Source organism: Chlamydotis macqueenii, chromosome 3, assembly GCF_036417535.1.
Source record: "Chlamydotis macqueenii isolate bChlMac1 chromosome 3, bChlMac1.mat, whole genome shotgun sequence".
Lineage (NCBI taxonomy): Eukaryota > Metazoa > Chordata > Aves > Otidiformes > Otididae > Chlamydotis > Chlamydotis macqueenii.
In genome coordinates this window covers 90,899,480-90,924,775 of record NC_141558.1, presented here as the reverse complement: position 1 = coordinate 90,924,775, position 25,296 = coordinate 90,899,480, and the positions used below count along the sequence as shown (strand labels likewise).

At 37.2% G+C, this 25,296-nt stretch overlaps 1 protein-coding gene across 1 annotated transcript in view; it reads right to left on the bottom strand.

Moving 5' to 3' along the window:
- Positions 1–4,111: 4,111 nt before the first annotated feature.
- MEMO1 (mediator of cell motility 1) overlaps positions 4,112–25,296 on the bottom strand; it is a 29,902-nt gene continuing 8,717 nt past the window's right edge. Inside the window, exons 2-10 of the mRNA XM_086745293.1 lie at positions 21,469–21,550; positions 19,635–19,703; positions 17,625–17,737; positions 16,035–16,146; positions 15,039–15,181; positions 13,800–13,876; positions 8,242–8,346; positions 4,512–6,985; positions 4,112–4,477 (exon numbers count right to left, since the gene is read on the bottom strand). Of these exons, the coding sequence (XP_086601419.1) occupies positions 6,854–6,985; positions 8,242–8,346; positions 13,800–13,876; positions 15,039–15,181; positions 16,035–16,146; positions 17,625–17,737; positions 19,635–19,703; positions 21,469–21,550 (833 nt within the window). The 3' untranslated portion in view covers positions 4,112–4,477; positions 4,512–6,853. The remainder of the gene's footprint in view (positions 4,478–4,511; positions 6,986–8,241; positions 8,347–13,799; positions 13,877–15,038; positions 15,182–16,034; positions 16,147–17,624; positions 17,738–19,634; positions 19,704–21,468; positions 21,551–25,296) is intronic.

Genomic DNA, 25,296 nt, shown 5'->3' with positions numbered 1-25,296 from the left:
CCATCAAACCCATGTCTCTCTAGTTTAGAGAGAAGGATGTCGTGCGGGACGGTGTCAAAAGCTTTGCACAAGTCCAGGTAGATGATGTCTGTTGCTCGTCCCTTGTCCACCGATGCCATCACCCCGTCATAGAAGGCCACCAAGTTGGTCAGGCACGATCTGCCCTTGGTGAAGCCATGTTGGCTGTCACCAACCACCTCCTTGCTCTCCGTGTGCCTTAGCATGGTTTCCAGGAGAATCTGCTCCATGACCTTGCCAGGCACAGAGGTGAGGCTGACCGGCCTGTAGTTACCTGGGTCTTCCTTATTCCCCTTTTTAAAAATTGGGGTTACGTTCCCTCTCTTCTCTTTTTTTAAGCACAGTATTGTAAAGTGCCTGTCAGAGAAGAGGCTTTTGGATGCGGCCACCAAGTTCAGGTCAAACTGTAAAGCGAAAGGCTCTACCCAGTATTTAAAAACCACGGCAGCCACTGCTGACTTCTCGGGGCTGGAGCCGCCGCCGCCGCCTCTCGCCAGGCCGCTCCGGTTCGCGCGGCCGGGCAGCTGCGGGCGAGGCGGGGCCGAGGGAAGCCCGACACTGACACCTAGTGTCGGCCAGCGCCCCCCCCCCCCCAAAATAACCCCTGGTTAGCGACGGACAAACACACCCCCTGCCCCGTTCCGGAGCGATTTTCAAGGCGGGCGGCCGAGGAGGGGTGGACTCAGGGCGGCCTCGGCGGCGGGACAGCGTCTGGTCGGGAGAGCCAGAGGAGGTGAGGGCAGCAGGAAACTCCCATTTTCCAGTCAAGGGCTGGGCAGTGATGGGAACACATCCCTGACCCCCAGCGCTTTCTGGTACAGAACTCTGCTCGCAGGAAAGGAGGCTCTTGGAGAGACTCTTTTTGTATGAGCAAGGGCTGTTTTGCAAAAAGCTTGCTGATCAGAAGAGACTTCACCTTAGCACAAAAGGCCCTGCCCTCTGGCCCAGGAGCCCTCAGAAGGAAGAGAAAGCTTCACACCCCAGGTTTGGCCCAGCCTTCGTGAGGAGGTGAACCTTCTGGGGAGTTTTTGCTGCTGTTTGTATAAATAGGCTACTTTTTTTTTTTTTAGTTGTGGGGGGTTGGTGTTTTTTTTTTTTTTTTTTAAAGTGAATACGAGAATACCCTTGTAGTTTCCATAAAATACAGGTTTACACCTGCCACAGCACATCTGTTGCCCACTTTACTGGAATTATTTTCCCACACAACCCTAGTGCTTTGAAGTTGGCTTGGAAAGAGATTGGGCACATCACATGTCAGTAACACATCCTGTTTCCCTGAGGCCCAGGTGATTTCTCTGAGGATGAAACGCTGAGCATGTATCAGAGCTAAGTGCTCTGGTACCATTTCTCACAATGCAGAAAGTGTGATTTCTCCCCAAAAGTAGTTTTGATGCCAGTCAGCATTTCCACACCAGCCCTTTATTGCAGACATCCTACTGACAAGTTATTTCTAACACCAGCTCTTTGAACTGTGATCACAAAGGAAAATAGATTTTTATAATTAAAAAACCATGCACAAGCTCAACGCTGATTCATCACAGCTGAGCTTAAAGGCTCACTCTTCACATCTTTGTAACAATTCCTGGAGACAAATGGAAAGTGATTTAAGTATTTCAGTATCAGCTGACGCATCCCAGGGAACACCTTTCCCTACCTGCCCATGCAACCCAGCAGTTCAGTCAAGCCTCTGCAGCCCAGGCACTAAGATGCTAATATTCCACTCTGTACTGCAAGAGTTAATCATAAAAATATAAACACCTTTACCAAGAGCACTGCTGTTTTCAGTCTTGTGAAGCTGCAGTCACAGGCTCAGAGAAGTCATTTCTCACTGTTCTAAAATTCACTAGAGAAAAAAAAGAAGTTTAGTTTCAGAGAGTTCCTAGTTTAATGCTTAACAGAATGTTTTATTCCTCTTGTCATTTAGGCCTTTGTCATATACAGGGCAGATACTGTATTACCCAAGTCTAAAGTTTCATTACTGGCTTCACTCACCAAAGATTTGAGGCCCTGGATAATTCTTTAACAGGATTTTTGTTTGAAAACAGTAATTAAATAACTTTGGTTTCAGAAGCTTTGAAAAAGTTATCTAGAACTGTATGTAGGGCATACATATGTACTTCAAAGTCAATGGAGATCACAGGGCTGAGATAATTATTTACTTCTCTTAAATCCACTGAGAACCAAACACATCACCTCAGAAACCTGGGGAGTGTGAGGGTCAATCTGTGGTCACCTCTGTGTAAAGGCCAAGACACTTTTATTTACCTGTAACTTAAAGACATCAGTATAGGATTCTCACACTTGAGCTCCAACAAATTGAGCTACACTTGACAAAATACCTTCAACATTTCTTCTCTTTGAAGTAGCACTAACAAGCTGCCCACTATTGCATCCAGCCCATGGCTGCACTGGGCAATATTTTGCAGCATGTCAGCTCCCAAACAGGACAGTAGAACAGCTGTTGACATTAAATTGGAAAAGCGACCATTTTCTTCCCCATCTGTGTCCATTCTGCTCATATCTCTGCCCTTTCCAAGAAGATCCAAGCCTCTACCACCCCCCCAACCAACCAACACCAAAAAAAAACAGTCACAAGCAAGCAAACAAACTGACATAATCTCTTTCTTAATTTATAGAAATATCACTACCATGGCATCTTCATTCCTGGGGTATAAGCAATAGGAGAGATATCTCGGACCCTGCTTTTAGAGAAAGTACATACTAAATAGGTTCCAGAAAGACAGGAAGAAGCCAATACTGAGTTATCAGCTAATGGGGGGATAACCCCCAAATGACATGAGGCATCTGGAAGTTGTCTGCAGCATGCACAAATTGTTTTCAGAATTAGACAAAATCAAATAAAGAAAACTGAAATAAAAAAAAAACCTCTAGAGAGAATTAGAGGCAATAAATTTTGTATTACTGAAAGAGTAAAGTCAGTTCATCCCTACAGACGAATTCCAAATCATGTTTTACAACCATCTATTGAAAAGGCCATCTGGCTGCACTGTGGGCCCTGAACCAAAACTCTCACGTCTTTGAGGTGCACTAAACTGGATCCTGAAATTCAGTTTTTCTTCACACTGAAGATCTTTTCATAGGCTGACTTCAAGGGTTAATTTCAGAAAGTTTCTCACAGAAGTAGGAAGGCAAAAGGTCACCTATACAAGGGACTTTAAACATTTCTCCATGAACATAATAGTTTGGGCAATTTCTGAAAGCGGATCAGATGCTAGTTAGCACACTAAACTCAGCCCAAGGAAATAACAATCGCAAGTCATGGTGACTGATGTCATTTGAAAGCAAAGCTTCTTTTGATTCAGAGGAGAGCATTTTTCCTGAGGGAATAAGGGGAAAAGGACAAACATGAAACAGAAAAACCTTACACCAACCACTGAAGTGACATGCCAAAGTACCAGGAGACTCTGTGTGCAGGCATCAAATGGCAACTCCCCATTTCAATGCTTGAGATTTCAGTCCCGAATTCCCGAGTAAAGCCTGCAGCAATATCCAGAACCCCCAAGACACAGCAAAGAGCCCCCATCTGGGAAAGAGCAAGAGCAAGAGCTGGGTCTAAAAATACCCAGGCAAACTCAGCATTTCCAAAGGCTCCAAGAAAGGAGACTGCACTGGAGTAAGAGTTCAGTTCAAATAATAACATTGGATCAAAGCCACTCAAGTAATTACTTAAAAAATAAATAAATAAATGAAGCCAAACAGTCATCATGAAGTGATGAAGGGTGAAAGCTGAAGTAGCTACACCTAACTCGCACCATACAGAGAGCTCCCAGGTGCCGCAAGGGGCATGTGTTTTCAGGCTCAGATAAAAGCAAGAAGAGGCTCCCGATGCCCACAGACGCATTCACCACCCAGCAGCAGGGATGCTGCTTACGCCTGTGCTTTCTCCTGCTTCTGCTGATCTAAACTGAAGCAGTGGAAGATCCAGTGCTCCATTTCAATGTCAAAACCATTAAGCTGAACAATTAAGAATTCAGCAGACAGTACTTTAAAAGCACTTTTTAAAGACAGTATTTAAAAAAAAAAAAAAAAAAAACAAACCCAAATCCATGAAGCTCTTTCATGAATAACATGAGAACAGAAAAACAAAGGAGTATTTTAATCAACATTTTCACACATTACACATTTCTCTAAAATGCCAAAATTTTAAAATGAGAATCACATCTCTGGCTGGATTTATTGCACCAGAAGAGTGGTCAAAGCTCAGTCATCCTACGCACAGAAGAAACCTCCACAAAAGTGAACAGGACTGAGTATTCGATATTGTCTAAACCAGACACTCTTCATCCAAAAATGTTATCTTCAAGTATATATTTAAGTGAGGATAAAACGTGTGGTAAAGCTAAAATAATGAAACTATAGTCCTGAGTGAAGATCTTTTCACGAGATTATTTGCTTTTCCAACTGACACAACAGGAAACTGAGCACTGAAGTCAACTCCCTCCAACCCCCTCCCCCCCAAAAAAAAAACCAACCAAAAAAAAAAAAAAAAAAGGAGAAGAGTTCTTTGAAGTCAAGTGTTTTCTGCTTTCAAACAAACAAGGTTTTTACAACAAATCTTTCTAAGTTAGTGCAGATTTTTACAAAGCTTTAAATTTTTCTGAGTGGGCTTCTGAACTGTCATTGCTGATTATTATTAGTAGGCACAGAAATTCCCATTTTAATTCAAAACTTTATTTTGAAATACATTACACAGTTTACATGTGAAGTGCTTTCACTGTAAGATATCTCATAACATTGTGCTAAGCAAAATGGCTGACCAATTTCCTTGAATCTCTTCCAGTTATTTGTTGTTTTTATTAAGCTATCTTACAGAACTAAGATGCAACTTAGCCAGTTGTATTCAGAAGTTAATTATCTGAGGGAGAAAGTATACTTAACTGTTCCAATTAACTATGTGTTTCAGTAATGACGTTAAGCATTTGGCATAAGACTGAAAGAAACCTCAGCCCTAATTAAACTTGTATTCACCAAATATTTAAAAAAAATAAGTCTTCATGATCAAACTACTTTTTTAATAAGGCACAGTCAGACAAGTATTTATAAAGACTGGCTACCAATTCAGTTTTACCTGTACAGCCTTCCTGCTGGTCTGCCAAAAGTAATCTGAAAGCTGTTTTCCCTGTCTGCTGCTGAGACTTTCCAAGAACAAGGGAGAGCATTAAGGCAACTAAAAGAACGGACAAGCAAAGGAATTTGGTATTTGAGATGGATTTTGAACATCTGCAAAGTAGTTCATTTTGTAAATGGAGCATTCATCTGTTACTATTAAAATGGTGGCCAAGTGTGATAAGGAAAACAGAACTGGTGCAAGCAGTGCCTGTTTGCAAAGGGGTATTTTAATAGGAATAAACAAGATGTCTGGTGTGCTCTCAGGTGAACACTTTGCATGCAGCAATTCCCACAGCTTTCAAATATAATCTGAATTGAATTCTGAAATTCCCCTCTGCCACTCAGAAAAGCTGAATGTACCAGGAGGTTGCTTCACAGCAGGTAAAATATCAGGGAATGAAATCTCCATTTAGATAATGAGCCAGTACTGCCATCCTACTTTGCATTTCTTATTAGAATGAAAGGAAGTCTTCAGGAATGGTAACTCAAATAATTACACCATTATTTTGGCTGGAAGAAATTTCAAGAACTCTTAAAATGTGATGATGTTTAAAGAACATGAAACAATTCTACCCACAGTCAAAGAATAAAAAATAAATAAAAATTTTAAAAGAGAAGCCTTACCTTCCTCTCCCAATTAAATATTTGAGGAATAATTGCTTGACCTTAGTTCTGTATGGCTTCGGTGACCTATAAATGCTTGACACTCTAAGAATTATCATTTTCAAGCTACTGTTTGTTTTCAATTTTAAGTAATTAAAAAAAAAAATACTACATCTTTTTAACTTTAATAACCAAACTGAGCATAAAAATCATTAAAAGTGTATTTCTGATACAAATTTGTATCACATACTAAAAGATACTATTTTATAGATAATTTTAAAACAAAGAATTAGAATATACAAAAGGTTTTTAAAATTCTTTTGCACAGTTGAACTCATAGTGCAGGTTTCAGATTAAAAAAAAATCTGTAAATAGAGTAGTCACAAGAAATGTTGAATAAAAAATACATTCTGAAGTATTTTACAGAATGGCTGAATTATCAAGCATAAGAAATGAGGATAAAGAATGTTAATGACAAGCAGCCACATACAGAACACAAAGCAATAAGTTTAAATCAGACTATTTTGGTTTGTGTAGCCCTTTATTAGCAACTAAAATAGAAGATATCTGTTGTACATCACTGGTAGTAACTGACTATACTGGAGTTTTATTATATTCTAATACAGGATCATTTATAAATGCGTTGTTTTCCTTTTTTTTCTTTTATTAAAAAGCTTCCACCCTTTTTTCTGTTTACATCTTGCAAAACTATTCTGAAAGCTGAGTACATGTGCACAGATCTGCAAAGAGTGCAAATTTAGAATATGGTAAATGCTTTACATGTTGTATTTGTAAGGACTGTCTGTCACCATGCCTTCATAGCCATTATCTTAAAAAAAAAATTAATAAAAATAAAATAATAATAAAAAAAAAAAAATCACAAAATGTTTCGATACCAGCCTTCCTTCCATTGTCCTAAACAATAAAGCATTTTAAAATAAATTGAAACTAAGGAAGGACTACACCTACTAGAAAAGAAGAGAGTTCTATTAGTTTGAGGTTTCAGTATACCCAAAGACCAAGGACTGTATCTTTGTAAGGGCTAGGCTGGGACCCCGTATACAGAGTGTGTGCAGGTGCCATCCCTGAGCATTCAGCGGGTTCAGTGGACCATAAGTGCTCCAGCTGCATAACTCACTGAGCTGTCTTGCCAGTTTCGACACTGGCTTGACTGAGCATAATTCAAAAATGAAAAGCTCATATTCATTCCATTCTTCTGGAGCTCATTGATAGCCTGAAGAGAGGAAAAAAAAGCTGTTAAAAAAAAAGGTATCAGTGAAATTACGACATTTTCTAGATCTCAGTCCTCTTCCCTCCTCTCAAGGGTCCTTGCACCATCTCTCATAATCATATAAGCACCTCCAAATAACTGGCCATTTCACTCACTGATGCTCCTCCCACTGCACTACGTACATCCATGCAGCTCTATAAAGCAATACTAAACAACCTTTCAAAATAGATCCTTTACAATGTTACACAGATGTAACAGAAAAAAAACCCAATGCTATTAACACTTTTTAGATCATATCTCTTCCATTAAAGAAAAAGAATGTACCATGATAATTTATTCAAGTGTGACAGACAATTGGCAAAAGTGAATGAACAGAACTTAGCTCAGTATTCACTGCAAAACTAATAATTATCTGAAGTTAAGAGTTGGATATTTTTGCAGAGTTGTCATAGTACTGAATTTTGCTACATGCATCCCCAATATTGGTATTGCTCATACAAACTTTTATAGACTCCGCTTAAAAAAAAAAGTCTGTATGTTCCATATAGACAACATTTCCAGTGAATTAAGTTTTCCCTTTTAAAAAGGTTAACATGCTTCCTGTTTCAGATTTGAACTACAGTAAAAATACAGTGAGATTCACTCAAGCAATGTGACAAATCTGCAGCACTCCACCAGTGCTGTAAAGCAGCTGTGACCCAATTTAGACAACTAAGTTAAGCCAGGTTTGTATCTGTACTGCATCACCGTAACAGAATACGGTAACTAGAAAGTATCAGTTAATCCAAATTCTAATTGCCATTAATTTATGAGTTAATAGTGCACCGCACCAATACTTACAGAGGCAACCTCTCATCATATTTGCAAAACTGAAAAACACTGCCAGACATCACAAGGCACTCACACTAGCTAGCTACGATTCAAAAGAGTAAGGATACACTTCTTCAGGGAGATGGATTTATTTGTTTGTTTACTTAGGGGCAAGAGAAAGTGAATTATTGTATTCCATTGAAATTCAAAATGAACATGGTATCTCATCTGCCTTAGGGAACTGAAAACCCTCTGCCCTTGTAAGAGCTTACATTTCTCTGTATGCAAGACACAGAAATTGGAGACCAAATTGAGAACACTTGGAAAAAATACATTAATTCAAGACTTGCCATTTTAGAACTAATGAATATTTTAGTAATACTGTGTTCAAAACAAATGTAAGCATCTTGCTAAAAGTTACATTTTTCAACAGAGCAAAAGTTACTTACGTTTAATAATACACCAATAGGATGTCTTCCACATATTGTATTATGGTATTTCTTCAAGTAATTGCTAAAAGATACAGGATCTAGCTGCTCTATAATGCTCATACCCTGAAAAAGAATCGATAGCAATGATCACTTCACACATTCATAAGCAGGCGTTTATACATCACCTATTTATGACAACACAGAATACTTCAGGACTAAAAAACCTCTAATTCGTATCAAGGGTATCAAGGTAATCTCAGCACGTGAGCTTTAGCTTGTACTCATCTTGTTGCCATCCCTTGCCAAACTAAAAGTGCAGGAGCTCTTCCAAAGCTGTCAATGATCCACAGATCTGTGGAGCTATCTTTGCAGATATCAGTGAAGTTCATGTTAGAAAAGCTCCTCCAGCAGACTAGCCGATCCCCACCTCCAAGGGTGCCCTACTTCCATAGGATTTTATACAGCAATAACCAGACAAATTTACTAAAAGGGCCAAGCAGGAAGAAGTTTTGCCTCCATCTCTCCCTGGCAACAGAGCTCAGGGCTCCCACTTGCCTGGGACTTCTGGATGTCCAAAAACTCTAGACAAATCATCAAAATACACGCATGCAATTCAAGCATGTAGCAAGCGTAATGTATCCTAGAGACATCAGGCACGCAAGGCAATTGATCTGGGCACCGGCTGGTCATCTGCTCACAGCATAATAAGGGGATCCAGCACATATCTAAAGCACTAGAAATTTGGTGCAGAAGAGCAAGGAGATGATGCTTCTACTTTACATGAGGCTGTCACATATACACATCCTTTTCTCCATCCACAGTGAGACCTATGATCCCATGGAGTCATACTATGAAAACCAGTACATGTATGGAAAACAAAACCTTCCACATATACAAACATTTGTATTCTTAAAAGCAGAAAGAATCCTACAACTCCAGATACAGCCTACTCTTACCCCATCCCACAGAGCAGATCAAATACAATGAAAGTAGCTTAAAGCAAGTCTACATAATTTATTGTCTGGCTTTTATCATGGCTTTGCTATTTTGCCTGTGTTAGACTCTATCCTCTTGTGTTTTTCCTTCCTCCGAAAATTATTAATTCCCTTCACCAGGTAAATGAGCTCCAGACACTCACTAATTCAGTTCTTTTGCATAGCTCATGTAACAGGAAGATTTTCCTTAGAGACTGGGAAAAAAAAGAGACATACACTTTGCACGGGAACAATGGGAGGTTGATATTAGAGAGGGAGATAATTTCTCCTAAGGTTTCTGCAATTGTCCCAGCTTCTTCCCCTGCTTTTGGGAAAGTGTGTGTGATAAAAGCAGAAGTCACAATGCAGGAAGCAGTCTGTCTGGAGTCTCTACCTAAAGAGTGAAACCTCTTGAATACTTTGCAAGGGTGTTGGCTGCTCTGGCAGATACACTAATTATTCAGACTGGATCACAACTTACAATGGAGGAGCTGGAGATTCCCAGGAGAGTCAGGGAGAATTAGAAAACAGCAACCATAACCACCACTTTTAATTAAAACCAGACATAAGATTAATTCATAAAGAGATTAACTTTATGGAAAAGTAAAACCAAACTATGCTGACCAATTCCTGGCAAGAGCTCAGTTCTTCCAGGGTTATGGAGAGGGTGTTTGGAGACCCGGCTGGTAATTACAGCTGTTACTCACTCCAGATCTACAGAACCTAAATGAGTCCCCAGAAAATAAAGGTAGCTATTCTTTAACTAGCAATGACTACATAGATATAATTGTATTTCTAAAGTTTAAGCAGCATACCTTTGAACCATCCATTTACTTGTAAATTGTACATGTCAATACACAGCTAAAGAAAGCAGAACCAAACTTAACTGTATAGTCAAGTGAAAATAAACATGCATAAGGCACTTAGATACTGAACAGCTCATAAGAATGTATTTTCTCCATTTGTAAACCCTTTCTCAGCTTTTTTTTTTTTAAATGAAAATGGCTGCTCAATAGAAAGACTCATTTTATAGCTGTAAGTCACTGGAACATACTGGGCAGAGGCATTTGAGCATTTGTCTTAAATGAATGGACATGGATTTATCAGAATGCCTAGTAAGCTTATTTCAATGCACAGTTCAGCACTGCAAAACATTTAGAGCTATGCAGTTCATCCCAGCAAATGACAACAGAGCTCCATACATCACAGACTGGAGAAAATCCATAGGAAACTGGTATTAACACATATCCTATAAGCATTCATCTGTACTGAATTTTTCAATCTTCTGTATTTAAAAATTGTTGTGGCAGAGGAGCAAAGACTACCAAGTTTGTTTCTCATTAAAAAATGGTGTTGAGGAACCAAGGAAATGTTTGTCAAGTTGTGTTTTATTTTTCTAAAAAGCAGAAGTATGAAGCTAATAATTTGCAACATTCAAAATAACTCAGCTGGGCATAGTTTAGAACAGAGTTAAAATACATGACAAAACCCACATGATAAAAATGCATCACATAGTTCTGCCAGTTTATCACATGGTTATTAAGGCATCGCATGGAAATTGCATATCTCAGTTAACCAGACACTCTAAATGGCATCTAAAATATCCTAGCACAGTGCACTTAATATGATTAAAAGCAGTTACAATCTTAAATGTCATCCCCTATAGGATCAAGTATCTACAAGCTTACAAAAAAACCATACCAACCCACAGGTTTATTTTATACTACACTCCAATAATCCTTCAGCTGGTCAAGTTTAAGTTTGCAATCAGTTACTTCAGATGCTTCTTCACACAAAATAAGCAGTAGTAGCGCACTTATGGAAGTAGAAGCAAATGTCTAGCACTAGCCAGTCCAATTGTCTTTGCATGTGTGAGTCCCTCAGACTGGAAGACAAACAACCAACAAGAAAATTACTGGCTGCGCACAGCAGGGAGCTGGGCATCCAGGCAGAGAGTCGTGGTCTTGCATTATGCCCGAGCTAAGAAGCCTTCCCAGGCTGGAGCACTGTGCAAGGTGCCGGCATACCATAGCAGCACTGCAGAAGCCACCAGAACTCAGCAGTTCATTAGAGCCACCTGAGAAGCCACCCCATGTGATGCAGAGCTCCTGCACAGTTAACTGCTGGCTGTTCTGCACAGCTGTCCTCATTGCCTGCATTATCCTCCCTTTCCAGCGCTCGGGGTAACAGAATCCTCCTGTTGATTCAAGGCATAAGGTTTCACAAAGAGACACAAAATGAGCAATCTGGCACTGAAGATTGAAGTGAGCAGTTTGCATTTTCTGGCTAGCCATAATAAAAAAATAATTATTTTTCAACGATGTCTTACAGAATACTCCTCCACTTCCATTTAAAAAGATGGTAAGTATCAGGTTATGATATATAAACAAATTATTGCACATCAGCTGCTCAACTCTAACTCTTCATTTAAGAATCATTCCCTAAGGTACCCCTATTAACCACGGGGCTGTTTACTCTGTTCACAAGGTACACTGTTGTACTCCCAGGGTAACAGAGCAGTCACATTAAGAGTTACCATGGAGAAACTGATGTCTGCCCAGCAATATTTACTACTCTGTATTTTTTTTTATGCTGGAGTCTAAGGGCTCTAACTTAAAATCACAGCAAATAAAATTTCTTAGTGGTTACCAGGTTAGTAAATCTTCAATGCCCAAAGCGTTTAGTGTTTTTTATGCACTAGCCAGGAAAAATCTTCGTGCATCTGTACTTAAGGTCCAGACTAAATAAGGAAGAGACCATTGTCCTCCCACAAGGGTATTTCTAAGGAAAAGTAATTTCATCTTAACCCAGAATATCTTCCTGCTTACAAAGCACTCAGCCAACTGCTTTACTACTTAGGTCCAATGAAATTATTGGGTCAGCAATAGTAGAGGTTAAAACCTCTCTGATGGTTTTAGTACAGTTATGTCTCTATCTTAATGCTATTTTCTCTGTCAAGAGGCCTAGTGGTTACAACAATATAAGTTTATTTAGCATGCCAAATGACATTAAAAATTCAATATTTATCTAAGGAAAAAAGAAGTAGCTGAGTAGGGCATATAAAATTGAATCAACTCCTTCCAAAAGCTGGAGAAACTTACAAGGGAGATCATTGTGGAAAGTGTCCCATGTGTACCCACAATACTGCTAAACAGAAATTGCTGAAATTCACCAAAAGCACAACCTAGTCAGTACAGAGTTTGAATATAGAGTAATGTGTTCACATATGTCATGATATCAACAGGCAATAAAATAAATACAGTATACTGCTATGCAGCATGTTTAGTTTTCCAGTTAAACTTAAGATTGAAAAGTATTTTCACAGTTATTAAACAGCACACATCATCTTCAATGTTACAAAAAATGTCATTTCCTTTTGGCTGAATAACTGCCAAAATGAAAGAGCTAGTGCCACAACATACCCACTAAAAGTAATTAAATGCCAAAGTCCAGTCTTCCTACAAGCTTTCACCACAGACATTAATGGGGGAAACTAATGTTTGCTAATGCACCTTAATCTGCTGTCCTGCAAAAACATGCAAGAGCTGCAAATTCTGGGACTCCGTAGAAAAACATTTCTCTCTATAGAGAAAACTCTCAACTGACAACAAGAATTATTAGAAGTGGGATAAATAGAATGAAGGCAAATTATTTACTATTTCTATTCCAGTGATGAATAGTGGAAAAACAAAGAGGTTAATATGGATACACAAAGCAAAAAACTCGAGATCCCTCTGGCAGATAGAATTTATTCCTTCAAGACAAGGAAAAAAAATTATCATGCCCTGAACAACAGTTCTTTCTTCTAACAGATTTTACAGAAGTTACATAAATGATCCAAACAGTTTTAAAATAAATTTTAAGGTTACGTATTTCTAGAGGAATTACTTCTATTCTGTGCCTTAAGTATACTCTTGAACGTTAACACAATTTTTTCATTCAAAAAGAAATCCTCGGCTCCTGTGGCTGCAAGGAAAATGCAGCATAATTGGCATAATGATCTTCATGTATTTAGCACTCTTTTCAGCCATTTGCCAAACCCAGAATGAAGTATGGTCTATTGCTTTTCCCCTCCACTTACTACAGAGTAAGGGGTAGGGGGAAGGCTACTCCCAAGGAAACATAGACTTTCATTTTCCCGACTGGCACAATCCCATACAGCCTTTCCTCCTCAAAATGGATGTTGCTGAAACCATCTGAGTAATCACAATGCTGTTTCGATAAGCAGGTATCATAGCTATCAAACCTGAACTACCATAGTACTCATTTCATAATTCTTACTGCTTCTTGAAAAATTTAAGAGGGTATGTGGATAGGAATTACACATTACACTACGGGATTTTAGATAGGTGAACATGCATTTATTCTCGTTAATTATGCTTACTAGATTATACTTGCAAATATTGTGCGCAGTCAGTAAAATGGCGGATATTAGCTAAAAACCAACAGCTAAGTTCTTATTGTGGTAAACAAAGGAAAAGTATACATTCAATAAAATAGCTAATCTATAATATATTTTGTTAGAGAAATGTCTAAAGTATTAAAGAAATGTAATGTACAGGAGAAATTTGTTAGTTATTTCCACCAAATCTGAAAACTTACCATTTTATCTAGGTGCTCAATGGATCTATAAATTTCTCCTTGGGATTCATCATAGTAACTGTAACGGAACCTCTGACCTTGAAACAAAAATCATGTATAAAATAAAAAAGGGAAAAACCGTAGCTAAAACACTCCCTAGTATTTACTAAATAATTGAAATTATAATATTTGTAAAGTAGTAATCTTCATTTATTTTATACTTTTTAGCTCCACTGAGGAAATTCTAGGGCAAAGGAGCAGCCCAGAAGCGAAGTAAAAAATACATGACGAGCAGCTACAATCCTAAAGAAAAACCTACTATGTAAAACTGACCCTGTAGTATCACTCGTTAATTGTCTGTTATTGCTTTGGAATCCAATTCTGTAAATTAAAAAGTAAAGCAACATTTCTTTTTGCTATCCCTCTTTACAAAGTCAGCCCTGGAGTCAAGCTACTTCTGCTCGTACAACAATACCCACAGTAAATGAATGTTAAAAGAAAAAGTTCATGATAATTCAGTGAACAGTTCTAGATGGTTCATTAGCCACAACAGAACCCAGGTCATTCTTATATATCCCCACCTATTCCACAATTCAAAGACGAGTAAAATATGCACTTAATTACATAAGTTGACCAAAGATTACAATGAAAAAAGGGAAGAAGGTCTGTTGTGTAACATAAAACATATCTTTCTGAAGCAGTCCCTTTTCCAGCTATTATCACACTTAGAAGAAAAATAAAGTGTTAAAACAGGACAGAAGTCAAGGCTTCTGGAGTCTTTATAGCTCTGCCACCAAGATGAACTGGGATAGCTCTGATGAATTGGCATAAATACTCTTGCTATCTTACCCAGCAGTAAAATGTACAAAACTTATTTCCATCACAGGGATGTTGCCATGTCCAGTGAATTTTTACCTAGTTTTGCAAGTTGCTTTGAGGTGCTTAAAGTAAGAGTAAAAAGAGCAAGAAACTTCAAACACTTACTTCATTGTAACACTAAAGAGATGCATATAAACCCATACACTTTCACCATTTAGCTCCTCCACTACACTGAAAACATATTACCACATTAATATTTTTCATCTATTGTTTGAGATTAAAAGAAAAAAAAAAACCCTTTTTTAGCTTTACAGCAGCATTTACATTTCAAAAATACATTTAACCAGAAGTTTAAGAGTTCAATGTTTAATAAAATACATTATTTGAAAACCACTAAAAAATATTCATCATACTGCTACAATGAAAAGATGTGAAACTTACCCCAATGGCAAAAGTCAGAAGAAACCACAAAGAGGTTACTAGGATCAGCTAGGTATTTACTGAAGAGTTTTCCAAATTCCTGCTCTTTTGACTCACTCAGTGCTCCGACCAACACAGGAATAATAGTAAACTCATCCTTATGGCTTATAAGCAAAAGAAAAGAGGTTGTAATTCAAGTAACATCTGAAGTTTTTTTAGGGCTTGCTAACTGAAATTGCAGAATGTTTTCAAAGGGCACTATTGAAGATACAGTTAATTTGGTAAGGACACACTTAGGAAGTTGTTTTAGAACCTGAAACTACTTCAATTTCAGAAAAGAAAACCCTCTCCCCCAAAACAGTATTTATCTTTGCTGCAACATGAAAATACCAGGCAAACAAACAGACAAGACACAATGAAATCAGCACTACAAGTAAGAATTAAATTCTCCCTCTATAGATGCTGCACAAATGTTAGGTAATTTTCCAACATATAAAAAACTCACCACGAATTGACAAAAGTTTTCACCCTTAAAGAAAAATTATTCTAAATACTCATCTGAAATAGCACATGTAAATAGAAGCCTATTTTCAAAATTAGTATTAAGGCTCCAAACAAACTTAAAATTTCACAGAACGCACCTATTAGTATTTTAACTTCTTTCAGAGATGCCTTGAAAAAAAAAAAAATCAGCTATTGAGAAAGATTCATGAAACCATGCTACTATTAATTCTATTAAGTCAATATAAACATCTAAACCTGTTTATAAGAGGTGTTACAATTTTATCATTCAGGTATTTGCTCCACTCATAGTTTCTATTATAGCAACTAATTCTAGTCTCTGACCCTCTCTTCCTCAAAATTTTTATTAGGGGGTGAGTGTGTGGTTATTGTACACCATATAGGGTAATATATACCACAAAGAGTATTATTACTTCCTACTGCACTTTACATGTAGTTCAAACATTTAATGTACACAACACTCATTCTTGCAGAAGTAGTAATTAGCCCGAGTACCTTTCCATGGCTTTAGCAGTATAAGGCAAATGCATTTCAATGCTGTGTTCATCTTCATCTGTCTGTAGGGACATACGCTCAAACATTCCAGTCTTCCACAATTCTCCATAAACTGAAATGAATTAAAGATCAACATTTACTACTTTTGTTTGTTTTGTTTTGTTTTGTTTGTTTGTTTAAACACTGTAAAGCAAGCGACAGTGCATCTTTATCAGGACAAGCCCACTATAATAAATTACTTGCCTCCAAGGGCTGTCATTGTAAATCACTTGTTTTTAAATAAGTTCAGGATTAAAATTATGTTCAGGTCATTAAGATACAAACATAATTGATTCAGTTTACAAAATAAGTGTGTTAAATCAGTGACCTTGTTAGTATATAGAAAGATTTTCAGTTATGATACAAATCTTAAGTAACACAAATAAAACACATTTCAAAATATGCATGCATTTGCCCATTCACTAAATTCTTATTTTCCCAAAACTACACCATCATGTTTAAAAAAAAAAATTAAAAATTGCTGATCAGCTGAGCCATTACTGGATGTGTTACTATTTAATACAATTTATTATTAACTGAATCACGAAATCTAGAGATAGTGACAAGTTATGAAGTAATCCACATATATATTTTCTACTCTCAAGTGTGCTTGGTGGTATGCACAGTAATCTCTACATTTCAAAAACTCCCCACTGGATGAAAAATTTGAGGCCTGTGCCTCCTTCTCTACGCCATAAAGGAGTTCTACAGAAACAAAAACATTTGTTACCTAAGGAAATTTCTGCAAGCACTGTGTAGAAATCCTGAACTAGCTTGCTTAATCACAGTCATGACGAAACAGCAACGCATCTATGCTAATTAACCCTTCTGAAAAAGTTATTGTATTATTTAGGTGTACCTCAAAACACATCGAAGTCAAAATACCACCTTCATCACACCTTTAAGTTTAGTCTGAAAGACTGGTATTTCATGGACTAACAGTGTTTAAGTTCTGTATGTACTCTGCCAGTTTAAAAAAGTCACATGCAATAATGCATCCAAATAAAAGCAGTGTTTTCATAGTTTGTGTTGGAAGGGACCTTCAAAGGCCATCTAGTCCAACCTCCCTGCAAGGAGCAGGGACATCTTCAACCAGATCAGGTTGCTTAGAGCCTCTGTTTTACTCCTCTGTTATTCCTCTATCTGAAATAAACTCAAAACAACTAAAGCACTGATTTTTTTTTTTGCAGACTACTTCACAGAATAATGGAGCAGGTGTGTAGTGAGCTATTATTCAAATGTAATACTTTTAAATTTTGAGATCCCTTTTAAAGTTCACTTGTCAAGAGGCACACGCTTGTAATTTAAAAAAAGATAAGCAAAGACTGAGAATTCTTTACTTGCAGGACCAAAAGAGACACTAAGGTTATAATACAGCAATGTCTGCAACCACCAGGCTCTTTCAGACGTTAGCTTTCACTGGAATAAAAACAGTTTTACATTTGTATGCCACTTAAAAGCAACAAAGCATCCAACAACAAGCGCTGTAGTACCATAGTTAAAACTAAAGCCTCAGCAATCTTCAAGATGTACGTTTGATCATGCACTTACTCTTTTGGTCAATTCGGAGATCATACAAAGGTGTTCTATAAATGTCCACACTGGAAAGCGCACATCGGGAAAGGGGCACATGATGGGAAGGCCCAAGAATGAAAATTTTTCGGCTACAACAGTTAACACAAAAGCCCACAATTTAGACAAATGCAATTGTACAGAGACTTGGTTTAGAGTAACAAGTTTAATAAAAACATACAAAGTGATATTTTCTGGCGGTTACCAATAGAGTTTTACTCTGCTGTGTGTACGACCACAGGTCAGCCCACGGCCTAGCCTTGCTTAGTATCTCAGAAACGATCATGCGATCTGTTCAGGAATGCTTCCTGTAGCCTTAAACCTCTTAAGCAGGTTATATACCAGAGGGCACTCATTAGCTGGAAATCTGTCTGGACTCATTTGGAGGCAGAATTATGTGTTATAGCCCCTTAGAACAGATTTATGGGTTCCCTGCTTGGACCAACACACCCTTCAGTTACGCACCACCTTCAACGACTACAGGTATGTGCCCTCAAATGAGGATTATGGATTTATCATCTATTCAGAGCTTTTCACTTATTTGCTTGGTCAGCCTTACTTCAGATTTCACCAAATTCAAATTTAAGTCATTCTTAAATGCTGGTTTTATCCAGTTGTTGCATCAACAACAGGGACTTGGCCCTGCACATTCATAGCGTTAGCTGATACTGCAAGCTTTCACATGTCATCATGATGTTATTTCATCAAGTCCTCAGTTCCTGGCTCTTGAGTAGATGTTGAGTGTCCTGCTGAAGGACTTAAAGAAGAAAAAAAACTTATAGGGAATTCAGCTTTTCAGATTCAGCATCACATCATCTTGTTCCTGGCACTGAATTAAAGGGCTGGGAAACATGTAAAGATTTTTTTTCCCTCCTTTTACACATGGAGTGCTATAGTAAGCTATACTAATATATTAAAGCTTTTTACAGAGCTCAAAACCAAAATATCGAAACATGCAGTACTTCAGCTAAAAGCTGCATGGCTGGCCAATTCTAAACATCTTGTGGTAAAACAGTAAACGATCCAAAAAGTTCAATCAACTCCACGTCACTGAACCTGGGGAATGCAACTCGTTCCAGAGATTTTAGAAGAACTAGTTACCTGTCACATTGTAAGTTACCTTAATTTTGTTTACAATAGTTTAGAAAGAATCAAAGCCATTGTCGTTGGAGAGCATTATTACATGTTATCTCATAAGCAACTGATAGATTTAGTCAGTTTTTATATTAACATTGCAAAATACATACTTTGAGTAAATACTGGAGATGTTTTAAATTTTTGTCATTCAAAAAAACATTGCAGTCAGCGGAACACAAAAATTATCTTCCTTTACCCTAGAATGACTGGATTCATATTTTCAGAGGCAGGCACAGACTACAGTAGCATTTTGTTTTTTTTTTTTTAACTTTTTCTTTTTTTTAAAATGTCGTGCTGTTAGAAACAAGTCCATTTAAAATTATTACAGCAAGTAACTTTCACTGACTTCAAATATTATATACACACACTGGTCACTTTCTCCACAGCAGAAGAGAATCCTGGTTGCATTCAGCCCATAATCCTGCACTGAAAAACCAATGCAGAATCATGATCAAATATTTTAATACACTTTAAAAAACCCCAAAACCTCCCAACAAAAAAAAAAAACCAAAACAAGAGAGAAACAAAAATACTCTGCGACCAGTTAAAAAAAAAAAACAAAACAAATACAAAAACAACCCAGCTTGGGTTAGTTACCATAATTATTAATAATTTTTTAAAATACTGCTTTACATTTTCACTTTTGACAATACTACTTTTTTTTTTTGTAACATCCAAACACTTTGAACATTTATGATGTTAAAACAGAAGGGATGCATAAAAGGCTAAAAAGAGTACAAAATTAAAATTTGAGTACTTATGACGTGTAAGAATGTAAAAAGACTATTCAACTTCTCAGAAAATTGCAATGGCATTGTCTTACACTTTGTAAAGCGAAACTTTAATACTTACGTAATATTAGGATCCACTTGTTTGTAAGCATGGGCTGCACAAGATCCACAATAGGTATATCCTGCATGGCTGCAAATCAAGGTGTACAAAAAACGTTAACATGTTAAATGTTGTTTAACATCTTAAATATGTTGATATCGCTATTAAATGTTAATCTCGTAGATATTATTTTTCCCCAATAAGATAAAAATAGTAAGAGTGATCCAAAAATCAACTCCTGAAGCAGATGGAGAGCACTGTTCCAGGACTGAACGTACAAGGGACATATTTGTTAAAGAACTATCAGTGACCATTTACTTGAAAGTTAGTATGTAAACCTCCAGACCAAAGCACCTTTCATTACATGTAAAAGATACTAGTAGGCAGGCGCGTATTATCAGAAGTTCATGATAGTGCCAAGAGTGCAGCCAGGGGACAAGGGAACAGCAAGCTGCTAGAGAAAGCTCTTTTAACCACATTACAGTAACTGACAACCTCCAGAGTTCATATGGAGCACCTGTGACCCTAGGTCAATAGTTATAATTTATTTTGAGTCAAGTAGGTGCAGCAGCACAACTACAGCTTTCCAGATAGTGTTTTTATACAATGACACTGAGAATGATATGTGCTCCAAGTTTTGTGACATATACGATATTTGAAGATGCCGAGCTCCCCATTGACAGCACTGGAAGATTTTACATTTATTTATATGTATGTATGCATACATGCATGTATATGCATCCACGGAATGACACCTGGAGCAAGTTATCCTGAAAATTACCCTGGGGTTTTACTTCAACATCACTTACCTCAGTCATTTTGAAGAGCTCAAAAAGGTACTAACATACATACTAAGGAGATCAACAGGAGACTGAAACTTAGTGAACCAGCGAGGTATGTTATATGACAATGTCAACAGACTCTTCTGAAAGGTTGCCTCTGCTACAGGCTTCTTCAGTCTTTCACAAAAATATTATTAGCCATATCCCACTTTACAGGTGAGAAAACAAAGGCATGGTTAATGAAACAATTTCGTGAGATCATGGGAAGACCTCCAGCAGTTCTGGAAAAGGACCCAGGTTACCTAATCCACAGCTAAAATGCCTCTTTCCAGACATTGCTATGAAAAAGACTTAATGCAGATTTGGGACAATTTCTTCTGCACATTCAATACTATTATGGAATACTTCAGACATTATGTCAGTGCTATGTTAGCACAGGAAAAACATCATTTTTAAGGTGCTTTTTCTAGCGTTTCCTTCCAACTCACAATAAATTGGAATGACCAACATATTTTTCCCATTACATGTCTCAGTCATCTTCAGTGAACTGAATTCCACCTAAGTCATTTAGATGGTCCCTATTTCTCCTATGGACAAAAAAAAAAAAAAAAACTGAACGGAACCAAACTAAAAATAACAAAAGCAAACAATTTGGAATAGTTGAATACTGTTTCATTACTTTGTTATAAGCTTTGCTGACTTGTGATTTGGAGGTGATGTTGGTGTTTTGTTTATTTGTTTTGTGGGGGTGTTGGGTTAGTTTTTTGGGCCTTTTTTTTTTTTAAATATGTGTAGCTGTTCTATACTAGAAGTGTGTGAAAGAGCTGTCATCTTTAGATTATAATTCACTAATACATGTCTTATCCGTCTTACTGGATCACAAATGAATGTCATGTCTTCAGTCCATCAGCAAAAGGAAATTAATCATATACCAAAACGAGCACAGATTTCTTCCATTCTATACCATATCCAAAATTCTTAGTTAGAAACCACCAGTTTTCAAAATCACTCAAAATAAAGAAGAATTTAACTCATCAGCTATTAGGTACACTAAAAACGTATTTCAATCTTACGGTGCAATAATGGCTCTAGCAGGTCTCTTTGTGGACTGTACTTGAGAAAGCCAGCCTTCTAGTTGTGCATTCAGCTGGGGTCCTATGAAGAGACAAGGAAATACTGAAGGTATAAAATAATCTAAAAATACCTCAAAAATTAGCAAATAAACTCCAACAGATTTAAAATAATCTTACAACATCAAAGCTTGTGTTTAAATCTTAAAAACACAAATAAACAAAAAACAAAAACACACCCCCCCCCCCCCCAAAACCCCCACCAAACCACAACATGCCTGTAATGTTGAAGGTTACACTAGGAGGGTGTCAATCTCCTAGCCCAGGAAGTTAATTTATTGCATATCGAAACACACACTTATTGTCTCCTGCTCTGTGGACAGATGCACATATCATTTCATCACTAGAAAGAATGGCTGCTTATCTCAAAAGAGAGGCTAACAGATAATTGATTCTTCTGATAACCATATTTGCAGAATTCAGAATTAAAGAGTTAACATGACCTATGCCAAGAGGGCCCAATATGGGAAGAAGATATAATACAAAGACCTTACATACTGAGATGATGGCCAATGGCTATGGTATTTAGTCCTTTATTATTATCAAGCAAGCATAAGAGCAGAACACAAAGCACACTAAGCTGGAAAAACTGTAAATACACAGGAAACAGCTAAAAGAGAGAAAACATCATGCTTATATTAATTCTTTAACAACTTCTGATGAATCAACATATACTGTAAGAACTTTAATGTTGTCAGGAATTATAACTTTAATAATTGATCAAGTCAATATTTAACTAAGTAAATCCTGTACCTCAGCAAGTGAGAAATAATTCAATTAGCTGACAGGTGATAAACATGCTTTCTAGAAATATAACATTTTAAAAAATGCATTCTGGTATTTCCCCATCACAAAGAAAAAACTTTTTGATGTAAAGCTATTCCTGAAGAAGCAAGTCTGGCAAATACAGCACAACATTCTTTAATATAAAGAAAACAAAACAAACTTTCAAGTAAAACTGCTTCAACTGCTATTGTTAGAAGTAACACGCCATTAACAAAGCGAAAGAACGATGCACTTTTTTTCACTTGACACCATGCTTTTGACAAACTCTGCTGACATATGCTATATCTAAAGTTTGCTTTTCTTCTACTACACATTGTATATTTTGTATCTTCCTCACGGAAGTGTAAAACCACCAGCTGCCAGGAAAAGTCAATACTAAATTAATCACCTAAACCTATTACACAGCTCTCCAAAGAACTGATGAGAGCTACAGAGAACCAGAGAAAAGATATCAACTTTTACAGAATCCAATCAGTCACTCACCAGTGGTGGCTGAAAAGCTTTCTCTAGAAAGCAGGGGGGCAGGGGGGAGGGGGGCTTAAAGTAACCTTTTTAAATAGAAAATTTTAATTTATGCTTTAAATTAAAAAAAAAAAGTATTTCCTGTATGGTTGTAAAGACTCTACCTTCTTACACAAAGAAGGTGAACTAGTGCAATGCTGTTTTTCTAAGCCTACAGTCATCTTGAATGCTTTAGGTGCCATCTATAGCTCTAACAAGGCAAAAAAGTGACATTGATTACATTATCATGGTTGCAATACTTTGTGAAATGATGACATTGTCAAAAAAAAAAACCACAAGCCACACACCAATTTTATTCTGCTGCTTCTGTTGTTTGGGGAAATTACAAGCAGCAGAGATGTGCAACAGAGATAAGAGATAATGACATCTTAGAAAATGGAGGCTGTTGGCAAAGCTAACAAAAAAAAAAAAAAAAAAAAAAGATCTCTATTTCCATCCTCTTTCTCAGCTATGAAGAGACTAACAAAACAGTAGTCTTAACACTTTTATTTTTTATATACTTAAAACTGAAGACACAAATCACTTAAAATCTTGACTTCTGAATTCTCCCGAAGTATGTAGAAGGATAAAGTACTTCCTGAATTAAGCTCTTTACGAGAAGAGAATTTATTTTCTCCAACATCTACTACCTAGAGAGTTAGAGAAAACAGGACTTTGCCCCACCTGACCTCTCTTCCTCAAAGATGATGATCCACATGCAGTACAAGAGCAGAGAGGCCAGAACCTCTCAAGCAAAGCAAGACAGTCTTGGGACTCTTCTCTAAGAAGGCACGGTGCTTGGCCTTCCTCCATCCCTTCTTTAGCAGGGATTTTTGATTAAGAAGGTGGTTGAGGTGATTTGTTTTTGTCTTTAAACTGCTTAACAAGTTAAAAAATTTGTCTTTACCCGAGATTCTGAACTTTGATTATTTCCTAAAATTCCGTATGATTGTTCAAATGTGGCCAAAACTTCTGATCTTACAGTGTAGTAACAGAGCAAGATGCCCAGGTTTGCTTAGTCTGCTATTACAGAGACACACTCTGACAAAGTATCATTTATTTCCTGGAGGCAGTAAAATAGCAGATTTGTATGACCCAAGGGATGAAACTTCTGTCTATGTTTAAGGACCACGTAACACACGAGTTCAGATTTTTTTCCATTTAATGCAACTACAAGGTGCCTTTTTAGATCATTAACTCCAACCTAATGCAAGTATCAGTTGATACGGAATCTTATTTGTACTATTTTAATAAAAGATGTAATAAAATCTCTCTCTCCAAAGGACTAATGGAAGGAGAGGATGGAGAGTGGAACATAGGCCCCTGACCTTTTAGCTAAAGAAGAGGGGAGAGGGAAAAAAAAAAAAAAAAAAAAAAAAAAAAGGGAAAAAAAAAAAGAAAAAGAAAAAGAAAAAAAATCAAACAGCACCCATGTGAACTTGAACTGTCAGGAGTATAGCCTACCTGCAGCTTCCTATTCGTACAAATACTTTAAGGGAAATATTCTAAAACTGTAATTTTCTTGTTACCAAATTAGCATCAACTTTTTGTTAAAGTGTTCAGAGAGGTTTTTCTTGCAATGTATCAATCATGACAGTGCTTAAGGCTAAGTTAAAATATTTGAATTGAATATAACAAATATAAATAAACCCACGTTATTAGAGTAGATATGCTCTGCCATATGGAATTGCATTACAGGAGATGAGTAGTTTCTTCATGAAGAGCTCATAAGTAAGTTTCGTTCATATGTAAATTTAAATTAAGCTGGAGGAAAGTCTTTGCAAATAGTCACTGAGGTTAACTGCACTAAATACCCATCTCCTAAGCTGATAACCTATGTATCCTCCTGCAGTAGTGGTGGGAAGTAGGAGAAGTCCCTGCCCCTCGAGCCACAGGCGGGACGCCCAGCTTGAGAAAACCAGCAGGATGAGCGCAGCGGGGATTTTAAGGCTAACCTGGGCAGAAGGACAGAAAGCCTTATGGATGCAACAATCAATACGCTTTAGCATTAATACTGTAAGACCAGACCTTTTATTGATTAAAGGAAGATTAGGCAGCAAAACGTAAGCTTCACTGAAGCACAAAACATTAAGATCTGCACTTCAATCCTATGAAGTCAGGTATAAGTATAGGTATGTAACTAAAGAATGCTGACATTATGTGTGGATATTTCACATCCTGTTTTGTTCTGGAAACTGGCACAAGTTATGCCAAATTAAAAATAATTGCAAGCACAAACCAAGACTCCACCAGACAAATTTATGGACACAGCTACAGGCAGAATTTATTCAAACACTTTGCTTAAAAAGACAAATTATTTATTTTTACAAACAACATTATCCCCTCACAAAACACTAAAGTAAGAAAGAAGGAATTCTTCCACGTTAAATGCATGAGAGTGTTGCCTACTGAATAATAACACAAAGACATCTGGTAGTCACACGCTTAGGTTCTTCACCTCAATTTACAGCTGTCGTGGTCCAG